Source organism: Carcharhinus amblyrhynchos, unplaced genomic scaffold (genome assembly GCF_965287045.1).
Source record: "Carcharhinus amblyrhynchos unplaced genomic scaffold, sCarAmb.v2.hapA scaffold_38, whole genome shotgun sequence".
NCBI lineage: Eukaryota > Metazoa > Chordata > Chondrichthyes > Carcharhiniformes > Carcharhinidae > Carcharhinus > Carcharhinus amblyrhynchos.
The window spans coordinates 5,588,564-5,602,506 of record NW_027649779.1 but is presented as its reverse complement, the minus strand read 5'-3'; the positions used below and the strand labels follow the sequence as shown (position 1 = coordinate 5,602,506).

Genomic DNA, 13,943 nt, shown 5'->3' with positions numbered 1-13,943 from the left:
ATTCCCTGACCTGCAATCAAAACAGCAGTGAAAGCTTCAAACTCTAACCACCAGACCAGCAGAGTACAGCGGGATTACAATTTGCTTTGTCCACGATCCTTTTGTTATTTTAATTTCCACGTCAGACCACTTGAACCACAATCTGACACCTGCAAAATGGCACCTTCTTTTGCAACACCAGGGACATGATCTAGTCTGATATAAGGCCTCACTGAGTATCCACCTCTCTGAATTTACACACATTCAGATAATAATCTGTCTTCCTATTATTGCTGCAAAGAGATAACCTCACACTTACCCACATTTTACTGCAACTGCTTTGCACAAGCCCACACATTGAGACAGTTCAAATCGCTCTGAAGCTTGTCTGTATGTTTCTCAGAGCTCACCCTCACCCACCTTCAATCTTCTGAAAATTTGGGAATAATACATTTAATTCCATTTTTAGATGAATAAATATAGAAATGAACAGTTGGGTCCATGCACAGATTCCTGCTGCACCCCACTAGACACTGACTGCCAACTCTCTGTTTTCTATCTGTTAACCAGCTTTCTATACATCGCAAAACATTGTCTGCAATCCCAAACGCTTTCACTTTACATGGCAGTCTGATATGTGAGACCTTGTCAAAATCCTTCTGAAAGCTTCAATAATCCCATCTGCTCACCTCACTTCCTGAACTGTAATGTCTGGGAGACACTGCCCGCACTGGACCGGGCAGTAGGGGACACAGCACACTGAAACACCATTCCATCCACTTCCCTAAACTTACCCCAAATCTCAGTGTTTCGCTCTTTGCAGCTTGGAGTTCCCTGTGGAGCTCACTGAGTGGACAGATTTCACAGGTCTCAGTTCGGTAGTTTATATTTATGTACGTCCGACTGTGAACCTGTTTGAATTCATTGCACCCCTTTCCCTCTGGGTCTGAGTAACCACCGAGAGCTCACTGCTTTGTAAGCCTTTTTGGTGTTTCAAAGCTGGGTGTGGTTCCTCCAGCTCAGCCTGGGCAGTGAGGGGGGGTGTTCAGCAGACCGCAGCTGCTCTCTCCCACCATGAGCGCTGTGGCCCGAGTTCCCTTTATTGGGAGACAAAGTTGTCGAGAGGCTAAAACCGCTGTGTCCATTTCAGACTCCGAGGTCCCCACTGGCGGAGATGAAGAGCAGGAACTGGTGTGCCCTGAATTCTTTCCGAAGTTCCCAGTGTGCTGGGAATTGATTTGTCCTGCATGGCTTGGGGCTTCATGGCTTGTAGACGATTGAAGCAGGATGTTGCCCTGTAATTGAAGTTGAATCTGGATGGTTTGGTGTCCAAGGAGGTTGTGGGACGGTTTTTTGAACCTGCTTTTACTGTTCGGGCCGCTCTTTCTGCCAGGCCGTTGAATGATGGGTAATATGGGCACTGTCTTAATGTATCAAATTCTGTTCTACTTCATGCAATGCGCAAATTCCTGGCTGATGAAGGGTGGACCATTTTCAGAAACCAACACCTGTGGGAGTCAAAAGAGGTGTGAGTTTTCTCCACTCTTGTCCTTGTGCTTGATTAACTGACTATGCCTTTGAAGCAGCACCTACCATTATCAGGAACACTCACCCCATGAAGGGTCCGGCACTGTCCAAGTGCAGCTACGCCTACAACCATCCCAGCCATTCCCAAGAGTGGAGAGTAGTGACTGGTCATAGTTCTGCCCTTGTTGATGTTGCCAACAATGACCCTCGAGAAAATATCTGTATCCATACCTGGCCAACAGACATGGCAATTTGAGGACATTCAGTCTGTCACTCTTGGGTGACTAAGATAAATTTCAGCCAGGATGTGATGGTGATACTGATTCAAGACAACACACTTGAACCATATAGGCCCGTGCCATCTTCCACAGTCAGCTCCTCTCTGCCACTCCAATATGGGTGCAATTCAGGCTGTCACAGCTTTTGGTTTCCCGATAAGAACATAAGAATATAAGAAATAGGAGCAGGAGTAGGCCATCTAGCCCTTCGAGCCTGCCCCACCATTCAATAAGATCATGGCTGATCTGAAGTGGATCAGTTCCACTTTCGCGCTTTCTCCCCTTAATTCCCTTGCCTACCAAAAACCTATCTACCCGTGACTTAAATATATTTAGCGAGGTAACCTCCGCCACTTCAACGGGCAGAGAATTCCTGAGATTCACCACCCTTTGAGTGAAGAAGTTCCTCCTCAACTCCATTCTAAACTGCCCCCCCCCCCAACTTATATTGAGGGTGCGCCCTCTAGTCCTGCTGTCCTTTCTGAGAGGAAAGAATCTCTCTACCTCTACCCTATCCATCCCTTTCATTATCTTACACGTCTCTATAAGATCCCCCCTCATCCTTCTGAACTCCAACGAGTACAGACCCAGTCTATTTAGTCTCTCTTCATAGCCCAACCCCCTCATCTCCAGTATCAGCGTAGTGAACCTCTTTTGCAGTCCCTCTGAGGCCAAAATATCCTTGCGCAACTGCGGCGACCAATACTGCACACAGTACTCCAGCTGCAGCCTCACCAGTACCCTGTATGTTGCAGCAAGACCTCCCTGCTTTTATATTCTATCCCCCTCGCTATAAAGGCCAACATTCCATTCGCCTTCTTGATCACCTGCTGCACCTGCAGGCTGGGTTTTTGTGACTCATGCACAAGGACCCCCAGGTCCCTCTGCACCGTAGCATGCTGCAGCTTTTCGCCTTTTAAATAGTAATACCAACTCTCTGCCTCCTATTAGACAGCCAATCCTCCATCAACACTAGCTTTTTCAGTTTATTCAGGAATGGGTAAATTTGCATCCACAACCGAATATTATTGACTGCCACTGGGAGAGTTTTGAAAGAAGTTCATGATAACCCTCTCTTCCATTGGGAATACGACCAGTGTCTGTCAATTATAACCAACTCAAAGCATCTGCCTTCACGACTCGGTCTCCCAGTTGCCCATGTTCAGAGGGCAATTAAGTGTCAACCTCATTGCTGTGGCCCTGGGGTCACGATTATGCCTGACAACAGTAGGGCGACAGATTACCCTCCCTGGGACATTGGTGAACCAGATGTTTATTTTTTTCAGAAAACCGACAATTTTAATGGTCACCAGCGGATTCTAAACTCCAAATATATTTATTCAAGCTTTACCATATGCCGTGAAAAGATCGGAACCCTGGTGTCCAGAACATTAGCTGAGTTTCTGCATTAATAGCCCAGTGATAAAACCACCAGTCCATCACGTACACATCCTGAGTGTAAACATCCTGAGTTCCTGTAACCTCGAGATACCATATTATGTAGATCTGTAGAGCTCCCGGATTGGACAGCATTAACTGTCTCAATCAGGAAGGGCATATTCCAATAACTCCACCTGATGGGTATCGTTAAGCTCATTAAATGTGTCTCTCTGCCTCTTTTTGTGTTTGTGCCTTCCTCTTTCTCTCTGTCACTCTTTCTCTGTTCCTCTCTGTGCCTCTTTCTCTCTCCCTCTCGATGTTACTCTCTGTCTTTTTCTGTCTCTCCGCCTCTCCCCCACTGTCCCTCTCTCAACCCTTCTCTCTCTCTCTCCTGTCCCCTATCAGTCCCACTCTCTTCCCCCTTTTGAGTCTCCCTCTCCTTCTGTTTACCTCAATCTGCCTCTTTTTCTTGTTGTTTCCACTGTGCTCATTAAGTCTCACTCTTTCCCATTTGCACCCGCTGTCTGTCTCTATATCTGTGTTTCTCTTTGTCGCTGGCTATTTCCCTCTGCCTCACGTTCTGCCCCCCCCATTTCCCCTTCATCTTCCTTTCACTCTCTTATTACAACCTCCAAACTGTCTTCCTCTGTCTCCCTTTCTCATTCCCTGTATATCACCCTCGCCGTTTTCTCTACTCCCTATCCCTGTCTCTCTCACTCTGTGAGAGTCTCTCTCTGCCTCTGTTCTTTCTCTCTGTCTGCACCTATTCGAACATCTTTCAAATCTTGTTGTTATCCATGCCTTTGTGCCTTTCCCTCTCTCTGTCAATCTCTATCACTCTCATTGTTGCTAACACTGCCCCCCCACGTCTCCCTCTCACTTTTTCTCTCTGTGTGCATGTGTGTGTGTAATTATTTCTGTCTCTATGATGCTGTTTTGTTGTTTACTATGTGAATGCTTAACAGGAAGAATCATCGAACTTGTGGTTGTAGTTTCCTGTCAGGGTGTATTGAGATGAAGAATTGCAGTAAAGGGGTATTTCAGAAGATCTTTTAGCTGCTGTCTAAAGTGAGTCTGTGTCACAGCATAAATGGCGGTGTTTGTGCAGCAACTTGTGAGTTGTAGCATAAAACCCAATTCCATAACAAAAAGATGTAACCTCATCGACTGATAGCCCAAGCCATACATCCGACTCCATGTTGAATAAAACATTAATGTCGACCATAAGACGATGAAATTCGCTGAGATAACAAACAGTAAAATGATGGATTTCCTTCGACTCTCCATCTCTGGGTCACTAGGATTTTCCCCACTGCTGTGAGCCCGGAGTCTCCTGCGGGCTCTGCTGCTCACTAAAATGTGTCTGACAGTGAGAGCATTGAGCAGCAGAATCAGGGCGAATGGGACACACGGAGTTAGAATGTTGTGGAGAAACTCAATTGTTGTCCAGACCAGAGAATCCACAACATCCCATGAGAAGCGACAAAACCAGGGATTGTTCGCCAGCCCATATCCATTTAATAACATAAAATACCAGATAATGTTCTTTAAACAGCTCAGCACTGTCACTGTTCCCAGAACCACAGCCGCCGATTTCTCAGTGCAATATTTACTTCTCAGCTTGGGGCAGCAAATGGCCACAAATTGATCAAAGGTGAAAGTGACGGTGAACCAGACAGAACAGTCAGTGGCTGCATAAAGCAGGACGGCGTGGATGTTACACACGGGGACTGATAGCAGGAAATAAAACTGTTCCCAATAAACAATGGGAATGTGTCTCAATATCAGGTCAAGGATAATGACGAGCAGATCCCCCGCTGACATGGCCACCAGGTAACGAGTGACACATTTGGACAGGCCACAGTTTCTGCTCGTCAGTGTCACAATTGTGATTATGTTCACTGTCAGGAAGGAAATAAAGAATAAAATTAGCCATGATTCAGGGGAATAAGTTACCATTTAGACTGCAGATGGAACTTGTTTTAAAAAAATGTGCACACACACTGAACCAGGTAAATCTTTCTTTTTATATGATCCAGCACATCTTTTGGAGAGTGAGACGAAAGTGGAACATCTGGAGGAAATCCAGGCAGACACGGGGAGAAGATCCAAACTCGACACAGACAGTGACCCGAGCCTGGAATTGAACCCAGGTTCCTGATGCTGAGTCAGCAGTGCTAACCAGTGTGCCACTATGATGCTTCATGGTAGGTACAAAATGCTATTCATTTTTGAAAGCGTTTTCCGGGGGTCCTCAACATTTACCCTCACTTAGCTGCAGGTAAATAGTTTTGGTACCTTGTGGGGGATTTGGAGAGTGAGAAGGCTGTGTGGGTAATCCTGACAGATAATTCAGCGTGGAGTCCTGTACGTAGTAATCTGTCGTCTTTCAAACAGCTTACTGACAACTCGTGCAGCAGAGCTGGTACCAAACAGTGCTGGTTTCACCCTTTCCTCTAGACACTACCAGCAGTTGGCAGAGAGAGATCCCAATGCCTCGGCAGCTCAGAATCTCTATTATGTTTACACAGGACTGTATCCTGGAGAGGAGACCACAGCATTGTGTCCGCTGTTTGTACAACACGGGAAGAAATCATAATCTCACACTCGAATGGCACAGAACACAACTACCAGGGTTTGATTTCAAAGCTTCCTGGTTCAGTGTATAGCTACTGTCCATAGTGCCCAGTATATTTGCTGCTGCCCCACTATGGTCTACTGGACCAGTGAAGCTCAGTGATTCCTCTCTCAGTGGGATAGTTGCTGGTCTATGCACCGTAAGAAAAGCTCAAACCAAGGCCGCTATCAAACAAAAACCAAGCAACCTGCCTCAGTGACTATTGTCCAGTGACACTTATATCCAATATTATATGATGCAGCAAAAGATTTGCTATGGCATGAATCAATTCCAGCCTCCCAGATTGCTTGGATCTGCTACAATTCACCTATCTCTGCAATAGGTCCACAGATGACATCGCCCTGGCCCTACATTCAACATTGTAACAATGACTCCTGTTTATTGGCTACAGCTCAGCCTTTAACATCATTATTCCAATGAAACTCATCGACAAAGTCTGTGGCCTGGGGCTAGGCCTCTACCTCTGCAATTTGATCCTGTGAGACAGCAATAAATAAGGACAGTCAAAACACCTCCTCCAAAATCACTCCCATCAGCGGTGCCCCACAAAACTGTGTCCTCAGTCCCTTACTATACTCCTTATACAGCAATGACTGTGTGGACAAATTCCTCTCCAACTTGATATCCAAGTTTGCTGATGACACCACTGCAGTGGGTCAGATGTCAAACAACGATGACACCAAGAACAGGGAAGATTCGGAGAATCTGGTGAACTGGTGGGATCACAGTAACTGGGAAGTGTCTGGGAAGTGATGGGTTTGAGTTGGTTGGGTTGGCAGGGATCAGGTCGTGGGAGAGGCGGGTTTGAGTGGAATGTTAGAATGGAACCAATATAACAACCAACAGACTCACATTGGATCTGTTATAGTGATCAATGGGAACAAGCTGAAAGTTATCTAACCAATGAGAAAATGACGTGGCGGTCAGCTGACCAACCGACTCAGTATAAGTAACATGCTGCTGGGGTTTGAGGGAGCTTGGAGTGGCCTAGGGTGAGGTCTCGAGTGTTAGTGTTATGAAGTTTCCTTATTAAAGCTTTTTTGTTTTCTTTACAAGTTGGAGTAAGTTTTGTATCATTTTATTGCCAGGAACTGAAGAATCCCTTCTGCTGGATGCACATGGAATATGTGGGGTGGGGTTGGGGGTGGGGTGTGTGGAGCTGTCCCATATGGAGCACTGTCTGCACTTTTAAAATAAAATCCAAAGTTACAAGAGGTCGCCCTCCCCCTATTTTTTTTCAGGGTAACTCTGATCTGATGTAAGGGATTGAAATCAGTTTGCCAGATGGTAGCAGGCACAGTACAATTCTCCAGTGGAATAGGCCTTCTGGACTATTGCCAGGTAAACACCTAACTATCAGGGGCACAACAAGTCCGATACTAACCTCCCACTCCCCTCACAAACCAGCCCCCAGCCCATGCTCTAATCCATTACTATTTAAAACTCTGTCTCCTCAAATTTAAGAAATCCCAGCATCCACCACACTGAGGTAATGAATTCAACAGATTCACCACCCATTGAGAGAATTAATTTCTCTCCATGTCTGTCTTAATCCTGACTATTTCAGGTGATCGGGCCCCACTTCTGGATGTACTCCTGGCTCAGCACTGGTGGATCTGCCCTGAAGACAGTTGTCTTTTTTTATATGATCCTAATGACCTATCAACAACACTGTACTCAGATTGGCTTGAGGTTGTCAACAACAATAATTTCAAATCGGTCCCTTTTAGCTGAGTTTTTTTAAAATTTAAACTCATGGACTGGCACAATGCAAAACCATGATGTGGAGATGCCAGTGTTGGACTGGGGTAAGCACAGTAAGAAGTCTCACAACGCCAGGTTAAAATCCAACAGGTTTATATGGCAGCACTAGCTTTTGGGGCGCTGCCCCTTCATCCAGTGAGTGGAAGTTCTGTTCACAAACAGGGCATATAAAGACACAAACTCAATTTACAAAGTAATGGTTGGAATGCGAGTCTTTCGAGATAGTCAAGTCTTAAGGGTACAGACAATGTGATTGGAGAGAGGGCCAAGCGCAGGTTGTAGAGGTGTGTACTGTCTCCATCCAGGCCAGTTAGTGAAATTTTGCAAACCCAGGACTGTCAATCATCAGGAGCGTTCTCTTCCAGTTGAGGAATACTTCAGCAGTGACGGGCATTGAGCCTCAGATCGTCAGGTAAGCATTCTCCAAAGTGACCTTCATGACACACAACAGCGCAGATTCGCTGAACAGTGACTGATAGCCAAGCTCCACACACACTGGGACCTTGTGTTGCAAGATCCCATAATGTCACATTATCTGTAATATGTGTGATTATGTGATAAATTCACATTACCTGTTTCCCCCACGACTTGCCTGGACTTGCACAATCTCACTAACTGCCCTGACAGGAGATAATACACATCTCTTTAACCTATGCTTAACTCTCCACTCATATTATCTGTAACTTTAAGACTTGTTTAACTATGAAGACTCCAATTCCAACCATTATTTTGTTAGTTGAGTTCGTGTCTTTATATGTCCCGTTTTTGAACACAGCTCCTCATTTGCCTGAAGAAGGAACAACATTCCAAAATCTCATGGTACCAAATAAACCTGTTGGGCTTTAACCTGGTGTTGTGAGAATTCTTACTGTGCTGACCACAATGCAAAACCTGCAGTGCCGGTTATACCAGGCAACTCCTAAGCTTTTGGACTCTGGAATAAGTGTTGCAACTTAGAGTTTCTGTGCATTCTGCAGTTTAAACATCTTAGCGTCAAACAAAAACAAAATTTTAAAGGGACCACATTCTTTTTTGCCCCTCCAGCAGGTTTTCACAATTCTTTTAAATCTTTCTAAGCATCTTTTACATCTTTACAAACTCGACTTCACAACACAGGCAGCATTAACATAGTGATCAGTGCTTTGTGATGTGATAACTCGACAAGGACACAGACCACAAGCAACAATCACAAACAAGGTCGATCAGACGGCAAGAGTGGCAGAGTTAAACACGGGCTACATCATTCATAGTCAGTGGAGAAACTTACCAGGGACACCAACAAGAGCCAGAATTGGATAGTAAAAATATTGAATCAGTTTCAGTACAGATTCAACACGCTTAGCTGTGGACGGCCAACCTTGAGAAAGCAAGTAAAGTATCGAGAATAAACTCCTCTCAGTTGTTGTAACATTCAGATCTGTGCCCCTCAGATGCTGATCCATTCTGGAAACATCCAGATCTACCTTTGCTGGATTCAAGTCCATTGCAAAAAGCTTGCAATTTCTCTCTCCCAATGTTGATCTCTCGACTCCCTCTGTCTGGAGCCGCTTATCACTGTGACGCTCCCACTGACACTGTGCATAACACTGGGAGGACCCCTTTATGAAGCATGGATGGGAATGCTCCAGAGACACGATTAGTACTGGTTGAATTAATTCCAACATTAATTACAGTCACTGAACAAACAGGTTAATATTTTCCATCTAAAATCTTTCCTGTAAATGCATCACAAAAAGGGTCTGAGTGAGCGTTCCTGACGGAAGGAATGTTGGCAATGCCGGAAGGGCTGACCAGCATCTTTCAATCCTGCTGGGAGATGGAATTGTGACAAAAAAAAAGATGGTGCAAAAGTCCCCCCAATCTGTCCGTAAAGGCAGAACATTTTAAACCTCGAAACGCAAAGTTGTCAGCATCGCATTGGGGGGGGGGGGAAATGGGGAATGTCTGAACCCAAAATCTTGGAGAAAATAACGTGTGACTACAAAGAACAAAGAACAAAGAACAACACAGCACGGGAAACAGGCCCTTCAGCACAACGAACCCGCGCCGCCATTTTAACATTGTGTTTTTCCTCATCCACCCTTGACCCATGTCTATGCTTATGGTACCCCCATTGGAAAATACTAACACCATGGGTGTGTCCATTGTGATTTGTGGTTTATATTAATGATTTGGATGAGAATTTGGGAGGCACGCTTAGTCAGTTTGTAGATGACAACAAGATTAGTGGCATAGTGGACAGCGAAAAAGGTTATCTCGAATTGTAACGGGATCGTGATGAATTGGACCAGTAGGTTGATGAATGGCACATGGAGTTTAATTTAGATAAGTGTGAGGTGATGCATTTGATATATCGAACCAGGGCAGCACTTAGTTAATGCTAAGGTATTTGGGGCAGTTAGAGAACAAAAAAATCTGGGAGGGTACTGGTTCATATCTCCTTGAAAGTGGAGACACAGTTGGACAGAGTTGTGAAGAAGGCATTTGGCGTGCTTGGTTTCATTGGTCAAAACAGCGAATAAGTGAGTTGGGACTTCTTGTTGAAGATGTACAAGAGATTGGTAAGGCCAAACTTGGAACATTGTGTACAGTTCTGGTCACCCTATTATAGGAAATATATTATTAAACTACAAAGAGTTCAGAAAAGATTTACTAGGAGGGTATAGGGACTTGATAGTTTGTGTTTTAAGGTGAAACATGATAGACTGGAACTTGCTCCCGGCCGTGTAGAAATCCTAGGGGTGATCTTATAGAGGTCTACAAAATAATGAGGGGCACAGATCAGCTAGATAGTCAATATCTTTTCCCAAAGGCAGGGTAGTCTAAAACTAGAGGGAATCAGTTGAAGGCGAGAGGAAAAGATGCAAAAGGGTCTGGGTGGGCAATTGTTTCACACACAGGTTAGTGAGTGTCTGGAACAAGCTGCCAGAGGGAGTAGAGGTGGGTACAGTTTTGACAGTGAAAAAAACATTAAGACAGTTAGATGGATAAGATAGATGAAAATGTGCCAAATGCTGGCAATTGGGACTAGCTTAGCGGTGGATAAAAAAATGCAGCATGGACAAGTTGGGCCGAAGGGCCTGTTTCCATGCTGTAAACCTCAATGACTCTATGATTTTACGGCCGTGATTGTTCCAATGTCAGAAAATCCCCGCCTGAGGTCAGCGGGCTTTTATATGATCTGTGTCTCGCCTGCCGTGGGAATCATAATGGGCGGGAGAGGACAATTCCATCCCGTGTTAATCAGTAGCAATCCGTGTTTATGTCATAGAATCATAGAATTCCAACCGTGCAGGAGGAAGTTATTTGGCCCATCGGGCCTGCACCAGTCCAAATGGGTCACAACAGTCCCAGCCAGACCCTATCCCATAATCCTCTGGAAGCCTCCTTCTCCCTCAGACACCCACTCAGCCTCTTTCACTCTCTGACACCTCAATCAGCCCTGCCCACCCCCAGCACCTCACCTGAACCTGTCCCCCTCAGACTCGTCACTCACCTACCCCCATCCTCAAATCCCCACTCGACGCTCTCCCCCTCAGATCCCCATTCAGCCACCTCCTCCTCAGGCTCCTCACACAGCCACCCCCACCCTCAGAATCCCACTCAGCCCCCTCACCAGTTAGACAGCCCTCTCAATTCCACTCCCACCTCAGACACTCCTGTCAGCCCCCTCCCCCTACAAACCCCTCGTTCCTCAGCTCCACTTCAGGCCTGAGCCTTGGCAGTGTCCATGACACTGCCCACTTGTACTGACACCTGTATTTCGCGCCATGCTCCTGCACGGAGAGTTGAGGAGGTTTATCTGCCTCGTGAGTTTGATATTGTCTGTAGTTAAAGACAGTATTGGACTCTTCAAATTATCCCATAACACGAGTCACAATTTGGAAATTTGTAATCTTTAATGTGCTTATGTGAAATACACCTCAGTCTCTTTGTTTCATCTCATGGTTTGCACCACTGTTCTGTATGTGTTCCCTATGTAGCTTGTGGTATGCCTGCCTTGTAAGTATTCCATCCGACAATGTACAGAGAGATTCGTCCTGTTCATCCACGCTGCAGCGACTCTGATAGTTTTTATAAGGGGCAGTGTTAAGGGAACTATTTCCTGCCTAGCACTGCCCTGCATCGGCCTCTGATGAAGCAGAGCCTTTGCTGTTTAGAATTATCTGAAACTCGTCAGTGACGGACCAGTTTATGAATTAAATCACCAATGTCTCCTCATTGTTCATTCATTCTGTCTCTTTCTTTTTATCATAAAAAGGCAGAGATGAGGCATCTTGAGGGGAATTGCTTGATAGAGCAGACGCAGCACGGTTTCGTTAAGGGGAAGTCGTGTCTGACAAATTTACTGGAGTTCTATGAGGATGTGTCTAGGGCGGTGGATAGAGGGGAGCCGGTGGATGTGGTCTTTCTTGATTTTCAGAAGGCGTTTGACAAGGTGCCTCACAAGAGGTTATTGCAGAAGGTAAAGGGGCATGGAGTTGGGGGTAGGGTGTTAGCGTGGATAGAGGATTGGTTGTCAAGTAGGAGGCAGAGAGTGGGGTTCAATGGGTGCTATTCGGATTGGCGGTTGGTGACTAGTGGAGTGCCTCAGGGGTCGGTGCTGGGGCGTCAGCTATTTACCATTTATATAGATGATCTGGAGGAGGGAACCGAGTGTATGGTGTCGAAATTTGCTGATGACACCAAGATTGGTGGAACGGCAAATTGCGCGGAGGGTGTGGAGAGTCTGCAGAAGGATCTAGATAGGCTGGGCGAATGGGCCAGGAACTGGCAAATGGAATTTAATGTTGGCAAATGCGAGGTGGCCCATTTTGGTAGGAATAATGGTAGGAAGGATTATTACTTCCGTGGGGAAAAACTGCAGCAGGCGACTGTGCAGAGGGACCTCGGGGTCCTTGTGCATGAGTCGCAAAAACCCAGCCTGCAGGTGCAGCAGGTGGTCAGGAAGGCTAATGGGATGCTGGCCTTCATAGCGAGGGGGATTGAATATAAAAGTAGGGAGGTCTTGCTGCAGCTGTATAGGGCATTGGTGAGGCCGCAGCTGGAGTACTGTGTGCAGTTTTGGGCGCCGTACTTACGCAAGGATATTTTGGCCTTGGAGGGAATGCAGAGGAGGTTTACTAGGCTGATGCCGGAGTTGAGGGGGTTGAGCTATGAGGAGAGGCTGAATAGACTCGGCTTGTACTCGTTAGAGTTTAGAAGAATGAGGGGAGATCTCATTGAGACGTATAAGATAGGGGGCACAGCCTCAAGATAAAGGGGGGGGGCGGTTTAGAACGGAGTTGAGGAAGAACTTCTTCACTCAAAGAGTGGTGAATCTCTGGAATTATCTGCCCGTTGAAGTGGTGGAGGCTGCCTCGCTAAATATTTTTTAGACGCAGGTTGATGGGTTTTTGATAAGAGAGGGGATTAAGAGTTATGGGGAGCGGGCGGTAATGTGGAACTGAGCCACGACAGATCAGCCATGATCTTATTGAATGGCGGGGCAGGCTCGAAGGGCTAGATGGCCTACTCCTGCTCCTATTTCTTATGTTCTTATGAAGGTGTTTTTACACGGGTGGACCACTGGGTGGTGCAGTGCCTCTTTCACGGATGGGCCTTGAGTTCAGCCACATCCCATACATGGGGGGGACATGTCTGTCTGGGGAAGGGGGGACGGTGGGGGTCTCTATAATCGGGAAATGGAGCGGAGTTGATGGGTTTTTAGAGAACGGAATTAAGCCAAGCCAGAGATGGTTAAATTTTTATTCAATGTTTATTTTTAAAAATCAGACAATAATTTACAATCAATTTTTTTTAAGTTAGAAAAGTGAATATAACGATTGAACATTACATTGAAAATAGAACACATGCACAGGGAATCCGTCAACGTTTGGACATCTGTTACATACACCAAAAATAGAAAACAGGACATTAATAGGAAGAGGAATTAACAAATGTGAATAAGAAATAAAACAAGTTTCTTACTTATACATGAAATTTGAACTACGGGGAAACGATTAACTATAATTACATTATAACAAAAATGCCTCATACATTTTACACTGAATATTGAAATAAAATCTAAGGTAGTCTCAGTTACAGATTCAGAATGATAAGCTGGGAGAATTTTACTGATACAGTCACCGAGAGCTGATATTGTAGTTGAGCCCTACAGAGATCTTGATAATCAGCTGAGGGAAATTTTCAGCGTCCAAAGTTCAACCCGTCATTTGATCTGTAAGCGAAAGAGGCAATATTGAAGCAGATGTTTCTGATGCGGGACATTAATGTTAGAGTGTTTAATCAGTGAAACATTGAGAGATTTTTCAAATCCATTCTGCCAGTTTGAAATGTGAGCGAATTGAATCATTTCACCTTCACCAGAGTGACTG

General features: G+C 45.4%; 2 protein-coding genes across 2 annotated transcripts in view; both read right to left on the bottom strand.

The window, feature by feature from the left end:
- Positions 1-13,943, bottom strand: part of LOC145362417 (uncharacterized) — a 1,142,232-nt gene that overhangs the window by 450,077 nt on the left and 678,212 nt on the right. Inside the window, exon 6 of the mRNA XM_080218454.1 lies at positions 10,988-10,997. Within this exon, the coding sequence (XP_080074580.1) occupies positions 10,988-10,997 (10 nt within the window). The remainder of the gene's footprint in view (positions 1-10,987; positions 10,998-13,943) is intronic.
- LOC145362305 (putative G-protein coupled receptor 139) lies at positions 4,164-9,050 on the bottom strand. Its single transcript, XM_080218387.1, has 2 exons — positions 8,834-9,050; positions 4,164-5,065 (listed from the first exon to the last, which is right to left on the bottom strand). Exons 1-2 carry the CDS (start codon positions 9,048-9,050, stop codon positions 4,164-4,166), a joined length of 1,119 nt encoding a protein of 372 aa, XP_080074513.1.

Bases quoted from the DNA above. Each gene is read 5' to 3' on its own strand.
- LOC145362305 (XM_080218387.1), bottom strand. From the start codon at position 9,050: ATGGACTTGAATCCAGCAAAGGTAGATCTGGATGTTTCCAGAATGGAT. The intron at 5,066-8,833 runs GTAAGTTTCTCC...CCTTCCTGACAG, and splicing joins GGCTCTTGTTGGTGTCCCTG to TGAACATAATCACAATTGTG.